Consider the following 16571-nt stretch of genomic DNA (forward strand, 5'->3'; position numbering starts at 1 on the left):
AGCCGAATCTGCCAATTTCTTATACCCATTTATTTTTATTGTTAATTCACTAAACATCCATAATAGAACCATTTACTCGTTAAACTCGCGCAGTACGATGTATAAAATTAATGTAGGGGAGAGAGGGTAACGGTGGATCAGCAGGAACTATGAAACAATCGCAATAAAATCATAATGCATGAACATAATCGTCTCATTCCCTCATATTTCATGGTTTCTAATTCTTTACACGTGTTACTATATTTTGGAAGACTTCAGATAACTCTATCTCTTTTAATGGATATTTGTTTGTTTTATAACAGTCAGAGTAAATTTGCAATAAAAATCATTATTCCATTTTAATGAGTTACCGTTCACCAGATAAATGTTTATTCTACTGTTATTTGTAGCAAATTTTATGCTCAACATTTGCCGCGAACAAAGTTTTTTGGTAACTTGTCATGGTTCTGTGTAGTTTGACAATCTTTATAAATAGACCCATTGGTTAACTGTGAAACGATGATATATGGGTAACAGTGATTTTTTTTTGTTTTTGTGATTCATATTAAAATGTGAATGGGTTCCGATTTTCCACAATAAATACAACTCATTAAATGGAAAGTTTGTCAATTTAGGCAAGTTTTGTAGAAATTATCGCTTCTTTCAGAATTGCATCTTATATGCATATATGGTGGTCCGATATTACGCGATGATATAGTGATATCTTGCGTAAACAAACGATTTGCGTCTCAAAATAACTTTAATAGGAAGCTTTAGGATCTTTATTCGTCAAAACAAAAGAATGAAATTTGCAAGTAGAATATTTCACTGTAGACGACGTCGTGTTTCATAGTTCCTACCCATGGGGCTCACTGGTACATTTTACCACCGACTGTGTATTACCCAAAAAAAGTTATTTTCCGTGAATTTTACCAGCTGGAAAAAATATATGTATTAGTTAACAACAGAGTGAAACTATGTATCACTTTTGGGTACACAAATAACATGTATTATCATCAAAATTAAATCGTATAAAAAATGTGTTTCATTGTTACCCCCTCTCCCCTACTAAAGAATAAGCAACTTGAAATACATATCAACTGGTACTCTTCTTTCTGCTTCTTGAACATTCCTAAATTTCCTTGATGGTGAACGCCAGCCTCACGCACTCGGTAACCTTCTCGCCTCCTCTCGAGGTGGTTGCCTCGATATACATCTGCCACTCGCCGGAAAATGCATCCGGTATGTCCATTCCCATGTCTCCCATCAGGATATTGTCGAACGTTTCAACGTGCTGTAAACAAACAGATCGGTAAACAATTCAAAATCCAGCCGCTATCATTAATTGGCGAGTGCTACTCCGAGCACCTCGAAAACGAAACAACTTACCCCCGCCTTGTAGGGACATTTTTTCCGCTGCATCTTACTAGACATCGGATACCAGGGCTCCCAGTTACTCGTCAGCAGGAGACACAAGTTGGGTATATCGCGGGAGATCTCGCCATTGGTCCAAGTTCCTTGCTTCAAACGTTTGGAATATACTTTCAGCTGTTGGTGGAGAGAGATTGTGAGGCTAATTCGTTTAAAACCTTGTTCTACTATAATTTGAACCAATTATCGCAGGACCAACCCTGCAATCCAACAATGCCACTTGGCTCACCTTAATTGGATCGTTATAGTTGCCTTCGATTTTAAATTTGCCGTTCAGCGTTGGATTTCCGTTGTCATCCTCCAGTGATTCAAGCTCACTCACATCAATAGCCGGTAGTGGCTTCCCATTTTCACAATCCTGGAAGTAGTCGGTGATGTCAACCACGTTCTTTCCCTGCGATAGATGCGGAAAAAACGCTGTAATGCAGTTAAATTATGGGCTTGCCGTTTTGAAGTAACCTGTGCACATCCCAACACCGCCAACAACAGAACTAAATTTAAATGACGACCACGTTGCATGATGGTTGTGACCTCCAATGCGTTCGGAGTGAGCAAAACTGTTGGATTTATACGTTTGAATTATATAAGCACTTGGTGTTCGTGATTTGAGTAGCGTTGTCATGTCAAAACGGTCGTGCAGATTATCTGAAATAGAAATGTTTTCTCTCCGAATGGTCAGTAGATAAAGGCTGACGCTTAGAACTGAAATCTATTGCTGCAACATGATTCGGTCTTTATTTTTCAGATAATTTTAATTCTATTACAAAGTCTCATACTGGTTATGAAAGCCACTAAAATAATGTATTCGTTTGAACTTGGACTACTTACACACCTACCCTTACACTTCAAAAATCCGACTCATGGCGATTATTTCGCTGTGCTCTTCTAAATATTATCTAGCTCGTCCAGCATGGAATGGATGTATCTCTGATGCACTACTAGTAGGATGAACAAAAAATTAGAACTTGTTCCAAAGGAAGAGCAAAAGAAAAAAAATTAAGCGAAAATCCTAAACTTTATTGTTTTTCGATTCCGGCTTATTCATTTTAAAATTCATGTAAGCCAATTCATGGCGGCGCTAAGGGGTGGCGAAGAGGGCAGCCACCCCGAGCGGCAAAATTTGGGAGCGGCATACGCTGCTCAACATAATTTAATTATTTATTAAAGATTATCATTGTTCATTAATCGCGATAAACGTTAGGCGCGTGTGGCGTGTGTAGAAGAAAGAGAATTAATGATCATAAGTACGACGCATCTAACGGAACAAAACAATATATATCTGAACCTGAACCGCAAACGTAACGATCTTAGCAAATGCAAACGGAAATTGTTTAAAAAATCGTTTATTAATAAATTAACTAGTTTTGAGAAAAAAAACTCTGTAATGGCCCTAAGTTAACAAAAGGAAAAATAAAGGTAAAAGTTCAGTTTATGTCTCACAAACCTTTTCAAACTTTTGGGAATTTCCAACACTTACAATTGCAATTGGTTTTAGGCGAATCTTGGCACTAATTCCTTTAAATATTTTGTACCATTTTTACCGGGTTGTCGTCCGCCACGACGTGCCCAACTCACCACAGCCTCGCATATTTTGCTGTTGCAATTCGTATTTTATACGTCGTCTCTACATGCTGGCTTCGAACTGAACCGGACCTTGGATTGTTCGCAACACCTTACGTTCGAAAACACCAAGGATACGTCGCGTTCTTCTGGCACCCTTTTCTGTTCGAATTTCGAACAATAATTAAGGGTGTAATTGAAAATGGCACACTTATCGTGACTTACTTTATGACTTATCTGCACTTAGTTTATAAAGTAAATTATGATATCGAAGTATGCAGACTTTTAAAAAAAGAATGATAACTATTTTTTAGAAAATCCTTTGAAAGTAACGTGGAAAATCGAAACCATCAATATAGAATACCAATAGATCACTAAAGTTTGAAGCCATTTTAAAAATAATTTCACTGCAGATTTGTTTTTTGAGGTTAGGTGCTTGTTGTTGAGTGCTGGAGCATTTTTTCAGGAAACTTTAAGACGGACTGACAGCATGTCGGTTTACATAGTTGAGATCGGAGGTGTTGTTACCGTTTCGATTAGGTGATGCGTGTGGTGAAGTGGTCACAGTTAGCGCTCAACCTCCGAGTCGAGCAGACGCGTTTAGTATCGCTGGTCATCGGAAGCCGTGCACGAGCTATTATTTTTGAGCTTGTCTTCACTCACCGGCAATAGGGCATCGCCGGCCCGTTTCTCGAGAGAATTAATCGCGATCAGTGTCAAAATGAGACGTCGCAAAAACACGTTTCGCATTGATTATGCGCATCTACCAAGGAAGCCGTCCTATGAAGAGCTTCACTATTTCGTTAATAGCGTTCTCGAGTTGCAGAAAAATCAAGTGGTGCGAATTCGACCAAGCCGAAGCCTTGGTTGTGCGTATGTGAAAGTCAACGAACTCGCTGTGGCACAAGCAATCGTCGAAAACCATGACAATGTACACGAGACAGAGATAGACGGTAAGACCTACAAACTTCGGATCACGTTGGAGGACGGAGCTGTGGAAGTTAAACTTTACGATCTCTCTGAAGACGTAACGAATGATGATATCATCGGCTTTCTCGAAGAGTACGGGGACGTACTCTCAATCCATGAGATCATGTGGGACGAGAAATACGCTTTCGGTGGCATCCCCACTGGTGTTCGAGTGGTAAAGATGATGGTAAAAGCAAATATTCCATCATTTGTCACCACCGACGGCGAAATGACAGCCGTATCGTATTACGGCCAACACCAAACGTGCCGACATTGCAACGAATTTGTTCATAGCGGGATCTCATGCATCCAAAACAAAAAACTTCTGGTCCAGAAGCTTGCCGCGGACCAGGCAAACACGTCGTACGCAAAGGTCGTAAAAAAATCGGCTCGACCTAAGACAGCTCAGCAAAAACCAACACAAGGAAAACAACCGACCAACAAGCCTTCGGGTTCTAAACCGTCGTCGGCAACAAAGCCTGTTGTACCCTCTCAGCAAACTGAGACGTTCCCTGTACCATCACCGAGCACAAATAATCCATCACAACGAAATCCCGAACCCGAACCTCTAGTTCGGCAACCCACCGACGACATCTTCAAAATGCCTTCCAAATTCACCAGCGTAGGAGACGCAACTCGCAGGCCTGTGCCAAATGAAAAACGATGGGGACGATACAGACCGATCCTCAACTTCAACGAACAGCCGACGATCTTTACGCCGTCCACCGGGCGAAAAACAACGTCAATGGGACGGCAACGATTCGCAGGAGGAAAATCTCGCCTTGTAATGGAGTACGCCAGCTATAACATTGCAACCATCAATATTAACAACATCACGAACACAACAAAGTTGAACGCCCTCCGAACCTTCGTTCGTACAATGGAGCTGGATATCGTTTTCATGCAAGAAGTAGAGAACGAACAGCTGTCTTTTCCCGGCTATAACGTGATTTGCAATGTGGATCACACGAGAAGGGGCACGGCAATCGCACTAAAAGAACACATTTGCTTTTCACACGTAGAAAAAAGCCTGGATGGTCGGCTTGTCGCCCTACGAATATCTAACACCACTCTGTGTAATGTGTATGCCTCTTCCGGCACCGCAATGAGAGCCGAGCGGGAGAGGTTTTACAAAAATACACTGCCATACTACCTCCGCCACAGAACCGAGAATGTTATTTTGGTAGGTGATTTTAACTGCGTGCTACGACAGTGCGATGCAACAGGAAATAACTCGAGTCCGTCTCTTCAAGCAATCACCCAACAAATGCAACTCCGTGATGTGTGGCCTAAACTGAACCCTCAGACACCCGGCCACACATACATAACGCACAACTCGATGTCTAGACTGGATCGCATCTATGTGAGCCCAGGCCTTTGCGACCAACTACGAAATGCGAACACTCACGTCTGCCCCTTCACGAACCACAAAGCCGTCACCGTCCGAATATGCCTTCCCTACCTTGGAAGAGAACCCGGCAGGGGGTTTTGGTCTCTCCGTCCACATCTCCTTACTGCAGAGAACATTGACCAACTACGAACCAGTTGGCAGTATTGGACTCGCCAACGACGCAACTTCCCGTCATGGATACGCTGGTGGCTATCGTGCGCCAAACCCAAAATAAAATCATTCTTCCGGTGGAAATCAAGTTTGGCCTACAACGATTTCCATCGCAAATACCAACAACTATATTCACAATTGCGACAGGCGTACGATAGCTACTTTCACGACCCAATAATGTTGTCGACTATCAACCGCTTGAAAGCAGAGATCTTGAGCGTTTTTTCAAAACGTCATATCTGCAATGAGTTACTCTCTGTTTATACTTTCTCTTTCGATTTTTACGGCGTCACTATAACACTTTTCACTTATTTTACAGTACAGATCGAAAGACGGTGGTTTTAACTAGCATATTATGCAAAGAGCTGAGGGATAAATGTTAAAGTGACCGAATTATTAACAGAAGGGAAAGTAAACAAAGATTGCAGATATGACGTTTTGAAAAAACGCTCAAGAGATGTTGACACAACAACGAGAATTCACGCACATGTTTGTGCGCATCAACGAAACACGCATCGCCGGCGAGCCACTGTCGACGTTCCAGTTGGGAGAGAGAAGGAGAAAAAGAACTACGATAACACATCTGCAAAACGAGCGGAATGAAAGTCTTGACCGTTCCGAAGACATCGAGCAACATTTTCTACAATACTACCAGACCCTATACGCGAGGGATGAAACGGTCGATGCTACAAATGACGATTTCAGCTGCGAGAGAGTAATTCCCGAAAACGACGAAGCGAACGAGGCCTGCATGAGTGAAATAACAACCGCCGAAATACACGCGGCAATCAAAACAAGCGCATCTAGAAAATCTCCAGGACCCGACGGAATCACGAAGGAATTTTATCTCCGAGCTTTCGACGTTATCCACCGAGAACTCAACCTCGTTATGAACGAGACTCTGGCGTCAAATTTCCCTGCCGAGTACGTTGAGAGTGTGATCGTTCTCGTGAAAAAGAAGGGGACAGATGACACTACTCGCTCCTACAGACCAATATCGCTTCTAAACTACGACTTCAAGCTCCTCTCACGAATCATCAAAGCAAGAATAGAGAATGTTATGCGAATCCACCGAATCCTGAGCGACGTGCAAACATGCTCTAACAACGAACGCAACATCATTGCTTCGGCTACCTTCGAGAGAGATAGACGTGTTTTCTGCTATCGTCTGCTCGTTGTGAGTTTGGTTCGTGGTACGTTGCCCTTTCGGGACAGTTTTGAGCGGTAGTGGTGTTGGCATCGCGTTGGTTTTCTCCCGCGCAATTCGTTTGCGTGGTTGTAACGCGTCGGTTCGGCAAGACCGTTAGTGCACAGTGCTGGTTGTGTGAGTTTTGTGGCGGGCGGTGGGTGGAGACGGCGTCTTCGCTTTCCGTCAGCGATAGTGTTTCGGCGGCAGCTTGGTTGTGCTGTGGAGACATCGATAGGCGGCGCGGCGTTATTTTGCTTGTGGTGGTGACGCTACACATTTCTGGCGGGAGCCAGTAAGCAAAGCAGTAGAAGTCAGCAGCGGTGTTGCAGCGTAGGCTGATTGGACTGCGTTGGGCGTCTTGACTTTTCGCGCCATTCAGCAGGCGCTTCATTGAGCAGCAGAAAAGTTAAGTTTTTATCTTTTATTTTATTATCTCCTCATCTTTGCTTGTATCTGATTTTCTTAATAAATTTTCTTTGTGACGGTAACACCTGCCGTCCCAATGTCTGACGAGGACGACATGGGCGTCGCTCTCCTGATTAACCCAACCGGTGCAATACCGAAAATCCAAAACTCTAACCAAAACTCTTCTTTCCCCCTACCTCCCCTGATTCCCTTGGGTTTGGGTACTGGTTCTGGAACGGGTTTAGGTACGGGTTCGGGTAGTGGTACTGGTGGTACCAGTTACAATAACATCGTCCCTAACCATGCTCCGCGCGTTCGACAATATAATGACCGTCCAGGCGATCGATTCGTGGTCTATTTCCGGCCAAAAGGAAAACCTCTGAGGGTCTCCCAAATTAGTAAGAGCTTGACTGCCAATTTCTCTAGCGTGCGCGAAATTATTAAAGTCAACGCGAATAAACTTCGTGTCGTGCTCTCAGATCGGAAACAGGCCAACACAATAGTTAATGATCCACGCTTTAATATTGAATATCGCGTGTACATTCCGGCCAACGTAGTCGAAATAGATGGCGTTGTAACGGAAGAATCATTAACTTGCGCCGACCTAATGAATGGTGTGGGAATTTTTAGAGCCCAAACCCTTCTGCAGGTTAAGATACTAGAAGTTAAACAGTTGTACTCAGTATCAGGCACAGGCGATACAAAAGTTTACACTCCTTCGAGATCATTTCGACTGACATTTGAAGGGGCTGCACTACCAAACTACGTACTTTTGGACAAGCTACGACTTCCAGTCCGCATGTATGTACCCAAAATAATGAGCTGCACTAATTGTAAACAGCTGGGACACACAAATACCTACTGTTGCAACAAAGTGAAGTGTTCAAAGTGCGGAGAAGCACACAACGATGACACATGTACAAAGGAGGCTGAAAAATGCCTTCTTTGTGGTGGCATCCCTCACTCTACACATGATTGTCCGACATACAAACTACGTTCTGATAAGCTTAAGCGTTCCACGAAAGAGCGATCCAAACGCACTTTTGCGGAAATTCTAAAAGCATCGAATCCGAACCCCATACCGTTGCAAAACACATTCTCAGATTTATCTGACGATGATGGATGTAGCTCGGAAGGGGACACCGATTATGTACCTACTGTCGGTGCCAAAAGGAAGAGAAGTGCTGCCTTCTCCCAGAAGCTCCCACGCAAAAAAGGGCGGACACCGGCCAAGTCATCTACCTCAAAAAAGCCATCGACAAATAAACTAGCAGCCCCTGGTTTCCAAATTCAAGGCAAGGACTTTCCGAGTCTTCCAACTGAAAATAAAAATCGCAGCGCTCGACCACAGCAGGAGAAAAAGACTGACACAGGTCTCATCTCCTTCAAAACAATTGTAGAATGGATTTTCAATGTTTTTGATATTCCGACGCAATTCAAGAGTATTATTTCTGCCTGGCTTCCAACTATTAGTGATTTTGCTAAGCAACTAGTCGCTAAATGGCCCCTCCTGTCTTCACTAATCAGTTTCGATGGCTAATACGTCGAACAGTATTAAGAATACCGTCATAATACAATGGAACAGTAGAAGCCTCATCCCAAAATTAGACACATTCAAGCAACTTCTGCACCACACACATTGTGACATTTTTGCAATTTCTGAAACATGGCTTCGGCCCGATTATACTTTAAACTTTCGTGACTTCAATATTATTAGACTAGATAGGGACGATCATCATGGAGGAGTACTTTTGGGAATACGAAAATGTTACTCCTTTTATAGAGTCAACCCTCCTGCCTTCACAGGTATTGAAGTGGTGGCCTGTCAAATACAGATCAACGGAAGAGACCTATGCGTTGCATCAGTTTATATCCCACCTAGAGCCCCGATAAACTTCCAGCAGCTCAAAGCTATAACTGAAGCTCTCCCTGCGCCCCGCTTAATCTTAGGGGACTTCAATTCACATGGTCTCGCTTGGGGGGAGTCTTACGATGATAATCGTGCCCCTCTCATCTCTGACCTTTGTGATGAGTTCAGCATGGCCATCCTGAATACTAAGGAAGCCACAAGAGTCCCAGCCCCTCCAGCTCGAGCAAGTAGGTTGGACCTCTCTCTATGCTCGAACTCACTGTCGCTTGATTGTACTTGGAAAGTTATTCAAGACCCTCACGGCAGCGACCATTTGCCGATCGCTATTTATATTTCCAATGGACCCAATCCAGCGGAGCCAGTAGGTATTTCGTATGACCTTACACGTAATATTGACTGGAAGAAATATGCGGAATCGGTAGCAAGGACAATTGAGTCTACTGCAGTTATGTCACCATTGGACGAATATAACTTCCTCGTCAGCCTATTTTACGACAGTGCAGTTAAAGCTCAAACTAAGCACTTCCGTGAAAACACCTTTCATACACGCCCCCCAAACCGATGGTGGGACAAAGAATGCTCGGAATTGTATGAAAAAAAATCTAATGCATACTACAAATGGCGTCGAGAAGGCAAGCAAGAGCTTCGTGCCGAATATACCTCACTTGAGCGTAGGCTGAAAAACCTTATTAAAGCAAAAAAGAGAGGTTTTTGGCGTCATTTTGTGGAAGGCTTATCAAAAGAGACTTCAATGAGTACTCTTTGGAAGACAGCCAGAAACATGCGTAATCGGTCAACGACAAATGAGGATGTTGGATATTCAGACCGCTGGATCTTTGACTTTGCTAAAAAGGTATGTCCAGATTCGGTCCCCGCACAAGAATTCTCCCGAGATACTTCAAATCACACCGAGCTTTCTTTCTCGATGGTGGACTTTTCAATAGCTCTACTATCGTGTAACAATAATGCCCCGGGGCCGGATAACATCAAGTTTGCCCTGCTCAAAAACTTGCCTGACTCGGCTAAGAAACGCTTGTTGAATTTATTCAACTGTTTCCTCGAACAAAACATTGTTCCGCGCGAGTGGAGACAAGTTAAAGTCGTCGCTATCCAGAAGCCTGGTAAACCAGCTTCAGACCATCATTCGTATCGACCAATTTCTATGTTGTCCTGCATACGAAAGTTGCTCGAGAAAATGATCCTTCGTCATCTTGATAACTGGGCCGAAGCAAACCAGTTGCTCTCAGAAACACAGTTCGGTTTTCGCCGAGGCAAAGGAACAAACGACTGTCTAGCGCTGCTCACAACGGAGGTGGACATCGCTTTCGCCAAACGTCAACAGATGACCTCGGTTTTTCTGGACATTAAAGGAGCGTTTGATTCAGTTTCCATCGATGTCCTGTCAGAGAAACTTCACCGTAGTGGTCTTTCACCCAAGCTGAACAATTTCTTAACCAACTTGCTACGTGAAAAACACATGAGTTTTGCGCACGGTTCTTCGTCGACGTTGAGATTTAGCTACTCGGGTCTCCCCCAGGGTTCATGCCTTAGCCCACTTCTGTACAATATTTATGTCAGCAGTATTGATGATTGCCTGACATGTAATTGCACATTGAGGCAGCTTGCAGACGATGGCGTAGTGTCGGTAGTAGGCACGAACGGCAAAGATATGCAAAAGCCTCTGCAAGACACCCTAGACAATTTATCTGTCTGGGCTAACGACCTGGGCATTGAATTTTCGGTGGAAAAGACAGAGATGGTTATTTTCTCGAAAAAACGCGATCCCGCTAAATTCCAGCTTCTGCTAGATGGCAAACCAATTACCCATTCGATGTTTTTCAAATACCTAGGGATCTTTTTCGATTCCAAAGGCACATGGGGTAAACATATTGGTTACCTGAAACAAAAGTGCCAGCAGCGAGTAAATTTTCTTCGCTCGATTACTGGAACTTGGTGGGGTGCTCATCCTCTCGATTTGATCAGATTGTATAAAACAACTATCTTATCGGTGATTGAGTACGGAAGCTTTTGTTTCAGATCCGCTGCCAAAACACACATCCTTCAGTTAGAAAGAATTCAGTATCGGTGTTTACGTGTAGCTTTGGGCTGCATGCATTCTACTCATACGATGAGCCTTGAGGTAATAGCTGGAGTGCTACCTCTTGCCGAACGGTTCTATGAGCTCTCACTTCGACTTCTGATACGCAGTGAAGTAATGAATCCGCTCGTAATCAACAATTTCGAAGCGCTGCACAGTTTAGAAGTGCATACAAAGCGCATGTTCCCTTATTACGACTACTTAACGCTACCTAGTCCATCAAAAATAAATCCTGCTGAAAATATCCCACTGCATTTTAACAACCCACAGATTACTTTTGATCTAACCATGAAACATTTCACACAAGGTATCCCTGATCACCTGCGACCGTCGATTATACCAGCTATTTTTTCGGCTAACTATAATCATATCGATCAAGACAAACAATTCTTCACCGATGGATCAAGTATTGATGGATCAACAGGTTTCGGAGTATTCAACGTGAATCATAGTGTTTTTCGCAAATTGGAAGAGCCATGTAGTGTGTATGTTGCAGAGCTGGCAGCAATACATTGTGCTCTTGGCCTAGTAGAGGTTCTGCCTTCTGCCAAATACTTTATTTTTTCGGACAGCCTCAGCTCTATTGAAGCTCTCCAATCAATGAAACCGACCAAGTACCCTTCGCATTTTCTGTTGGAAATACGAAGGAGTCTTCGTGCTTTGGTCGACCAGTCATTCCACGTGACATTTGTGTGGGTCCCGGCCCATTGCTCAATACAGGGCAATGAAAAAGCAGACGAACTCGCCAAAAAAGGTGCAACCGAAGGCAATGTCCTCGAAAGGCCTATCACGTACAGCGAATACCTCAACTTCCCTCGGCAAAAGGCCCTTGCTGCCTGGCAAACGAGATGGACAATGGGCGATAAAGGGCGGTGGTTGTATTCTATTGTCCCAAAGGTTTCAACTAAACCTTGGTTTAAAAGTTTCGATCTACCAAGAGACTTTATTCGTTTCGCGTCAAGACTAATGTCAAATCACTACAATAGTAATACTCACCACTCACGTATAGGACTTGCCGAGAGCGCCCTTTGTGATTGTGGTAAAGGCTACCAAGATATTGACCATATCGTCTGGTCGTGCTCAGAGCCTGGCTCCGACCATCGTGAAGCCAGAGAAAAACTCAATAGAGTTCTACAAGCGCAAGGAAGGCCGCCCGATATGCCAATTCGGGACGCCCTGGCAACTCGAGACCCCCAAACCCTTTTACCCATATATCTCTTCCTCAAGTCGATTAATGTGAATCTATAATGTTTTGTTTTTCTTATACTAGTTATACTTAGCAATGCATCACAATTCATCAGCAGATATCTACATCAAGTACCCCTTCTCCCCAGTTCTCGTTACAGACATTTTGACTGTAACGAGAACTGGGATTTCCTTGTTGCAGATACACCATCCGTCACGAGATTCGACGTCGGCGCGCACGAGGGAGTTGCGCCATACCACCCAACGAGCGATCCATCCCAAGGACCACCAATCAGCGTAATGGACCACCGGTTGCTGCCACACCTGCCAGGAAGAAAAGCGGACGATTCGATAAGCGGACGCGCCACCTAGATACACGTCATGACCCACAGACCAGCAACTATATTATTTCTTATATTTCATAATATATTGTAATGATACTCCGGCTCATTAACACCGAAAGGCTCCCGAGCCAACCAAATAAAGTCGAAGGAAAAAAAAAAAAAAAACGAACGCAACATATTTTAGGCCACCCTATTGCTAAAAGATAGAATTGCTCAACTAATCCACCGTAAACAGAGAGCCAAGCTGATATCATTCGATCTGGACCATGCTTTCGATCGTGTCGACCAAAGATTCCTGTTCGGCAACATGTGCTCGCTGGGATTCAACCGCTGGTTAGTCTCTTTACTCTCTCGACTCGCCGAGATGTCGTCGTCTCGCTTACTCATTAACGGGCATCTTTCCGCCGCCTTTCCCATACAACGATCGGTACCGCAAGGGAGTCCGATTTCAAACTGTCTGTTTAGCATCTACTTACAACCACTCCTAACGAAGATCGAGCAAGAATGCGACAATGATCTCGTCGTTGCATACGCCGATGATATAAGTGTGATAGCAACAACCGTACCCAGAATCATGGCAATGCACGAACTGTTTATCCGTTTCTCTCGTGTTTCGGGAGCGAAACTAAATCTGAGTAAAACAACAGCATTCGATAGTGGTTTCATCAATGGAAATCCTCTCAACGTACCATGGCTGCGCATGGAAAAGACTGTAAAATTTTTGGGTATAATCTTTAGCAATTCTATTCGCTTAATGTGCAAGCAGAATTGGGATGAGATACTGGGAAAATTTAGTCGGTTGATATGGCTACACTCGATGCGATCGCTAACCGTTCTACAAAAAGTGACGCTATTGAATACTTTTGCGACGGCCAAAATCTGGTACCTTGCCTCTATCCTCCCGCCGTCCAACATGCATACCGCAAAACTGACCACAACGATGGGAAACTTTCTCTGGCATGGCATTCCAGCCCGTGTACCTATCCAACAGCTATCACGAAATTTTGCACAAGGTGGATTAAAACTGCACTTACCAGCTTTGAAATGCAAATCACTGCTGATAAACAGACATTTGACAGAGATAGACTCTATGCCGTTTTACAAGTCGTTTATCCGTCAAAATAACCCCAATCCGATATCCCTCCCGCAGATTGCTCCTGTTTGAAACTAATACAACAGAGCATATCCCAAATCCCTCCCCAAATCCAGCAAAACCCTACCGCTAATCTCATCCACCAATTTTACGTGGACAACACTGAAGTGCCCAAAATCGAGCGAGAGAACCGTCGCACAGAGGAGTAACTAGAACAAATTCTTGGCCAAAAACCAAAATATTTTTTTTTTTCGATTTTTTTGTTTCGTTATATTTTTTGACATACCTAAGAACCTACTGTATAACGTGGCAAAATTAGGAGTATATCAAAAATTGTGAAAGAATTTTTGCATGTATGCCCAATGGTGATATATTAAGGGATATTTTAATCGTTTTCGTTCTATATTCAGCAAAATCGCTTTCTAGTGATGATGACTGTATTAAATAAGATAATATTATGACAAACGTAGTTCAACACAACCGTTTGTTTAACTTCAGCTTAAAACTAAATAAAAAAAGTAAACTTGCTGTGTATTGCACCAACTTTAAAAAATACCTTGTTTTAACATTTTATTCCAAATTTGAATTATAAAAAAGTTACATTATACGGCTAGATCCGGCAAACTTGCTGAAGCAGTATTACAATACAAGATTTCAGCTATACAAAAAATATTCGAACTCTTCCGATCTTGTCCGATCCACCAATCCCAAGCGATTTGAAAATATTGAAATTTTTGCTAATTTGAGGTACACCGAAATGCTGTAGGGCCAAATATTATGTTTGCCAACATGTATATCTATGAAAATATGCACAGGCGTCCCTTTTCTTCTCCCTTACCCACTGATCAAATGCTTATGCAACTGGAAAAATAAATGTATTCACAAAGATCACCTAGAAATTACTAGTATTTGAAAGGATATAGAAAATTGGCCTCTGCACTGGTAGGTGGGTAGATGCCAAATTGTTCCAAAAACTAGTAATTGTCTATTTTTAGTTCATATTAAGGCATAATAACAACAATTTCAGCAGCAAATAATTTTGGCCAGGATTCGACCCCAATTACTCCTCCTCCTGTGCGCTGATGCGAGGCTTCTTGGTCATGTTTGAATGTGTTTTATTCTATTGATTCCAAATCGATAAAAATCAAAAGGAATTCCGCCCTTTTAATTTGGTCCGGGCTTTTATACTATATATCCATTTCTTTTTCAATAAAAAAAATCCAATAAATTATTTTTAGGTGCAATATACGTTTTATCGAGAAAATGGCAAGATTATATGTTTATGAAAAATCTGCCAAAAATGAAATTCATAGCGACGCACAGAGGAGCAACAGGGGTCGAATCCTGGCCAAAACTATTTATTGCGGCTATTGCTGTTATTTTACCTTAATATGAACTAAAAATAGACAATAACTAGTTTTTGGGAGAATTTGGCATATATTCACCTACCAGTGCAGGGCTAAATTTTCTATATCCTTCCGAATACTAGTATTTTTGAGGTGATCCTTGTGAATACATTTGTTTTCCCGTTGCATGAGCAATTGGTCAGTGGAAAAGCAAGAAGAAAAGGGATGCCTGTGCACATATTCATAGAGATACATTTTGCCAAACATAGTATTTGGCCATACAGCATTTCGGCGTACCTCAAATTAGTATAAATATCAATATTTTCAAATCGCTTGGAATTTGTGGATCGGACAAGATCGGAAGAGATTTAATGTTTTTAGATAGCCAGAATCTTGTTTTGTAATATTGTTTCAGCAACATTGCCGGATCGTGCCGTATCATGTAACTTTTTTCACATTCAAATTTGGAATAAAATGTTAAAAAATGGGTTTTTTTCAAGCTGGTCCAATATACAGCAACACTGTTTTTTTCAGTTATTTTTAAGCTGAGGTTATACAAATAGTTATGTTCAACTATGTTTGTTATAATATTGTCTTATTTAACACAGTCATCATCATATGAAAGCGATTTTGCTGGATACATAACAAAAACCTATTTAATCCACCTAGCAGTGAGATGAGACATTTCTTACACATTTCACCATTGGATTAGTTTGCAGAGCTCACGAAAAGTAGGCACCCAATTAGAGGTGGGATGAAAACAGTTTCTAGTCTTGCACGAATAAAATCTCGAATAAACTAAATAAATTATAGAAATCAACAAAACGACCGAAATAAAAAAGTAAAGCAAAAAATGAAACAATAGGTTTTTAAATTTATAAAATGAGTAGAAAAATTAATGGAAATCATTATAATTTTGATCCAAATACACGAATCAAATTAGATTAGGTTATTACATAAAAATTAAGATTATATTTAGAAATAGTTATAAGATTAATAGAATAAATTGACTCATACTAACAAATTGATTGAAATAAAACGAATGACTGAACATGAAATGCATAAAATTAAAGATACGAATAAAATGAATCAGATAAATCAAATGAATCAAATGAATCAAATGAATCAAATGAATCAAATGAATCAAATGAATCAAATGAATCAAATGAATCAAATGAATCAAATGATTCAAATGATTCAAATGATTCAAATGATTCAAATGAATCAAATGAATCAATTGAATCAATTGAATCAAATGAATCAAATAAATCAAATGAATCCAATGAATCAAATGAATTAAATCAATCAAATAAATCAAATGAATCAAATGAATCAAATGAATCAAATGAATCAAATGAATCAAATGAATCAAATGAATCAAATGAATCAAATGAATCAAATGAATCAAATGAATCAAATGAATCAAATGAATCAAATGAATCAAATGAATCAAATGAATCAAATGAATCAAATGAATCAAATGAATCAAATGAATCAAATGAATCAAATGAATCAAATGAATCAAATGATTCAAATGATTC

The 16571-nt window shown here is 41.5% G+C and overlaps 1 protein-coding gene across 1 annotated transcript in view; it reads right to left on the reverse strand.

Annotated features, from left to right (window-relative positions):
• Window positions 1–562: 562 nt before the first annotated feature.
• The window catches only part of LOC131695335 (uncharacterized), a 53756-nt gene continuing 37747 nt past the window's right edge, over window positions 563–16571 (reverse strand). The window contains exons 2-5 of the mRNA XM_058983798.1: window positions 1870–2055; window positions 1640–1804; window positions 1369–1527; window positions 563–1273 (exon numbers count right to left, since the gene is read on the reverse strand). Coding sequence (XP_058839781.1) covers window positions 1112–1273; window positions 1369–1527; window positions 1640–1804; window positions 1870–1929 — 546 coding nt within the window. The 5' untranslated portion in view covers window positions 1930–2055 and the 3' untranslated portion in view covers window positions 563–1111. The remainder of the gene's footprint in view (window positions 1274–1368; window positions 1528–1639; window positions 1805–1869; window positions 2056–16571) is intronic.

The sequence above is a fragment of the Topomyia yanbarensis genome, unplaced genomic scaffold (assembly GCF_030247195.1).
Source record: "Topomyia yanbarensis strain Yona2022 unplaced genomic scaffold, ASM3024719v1 HiC_scaffold_37, whole genome shotgun sequence".
Classification (NCBI taxonomy): domain Eukaryota; kingdom Metazoa; phylum Arthropoda; class Insecta; order Diptera; family Culicidae; genus Topomyia; species Topomyia yanbarensis.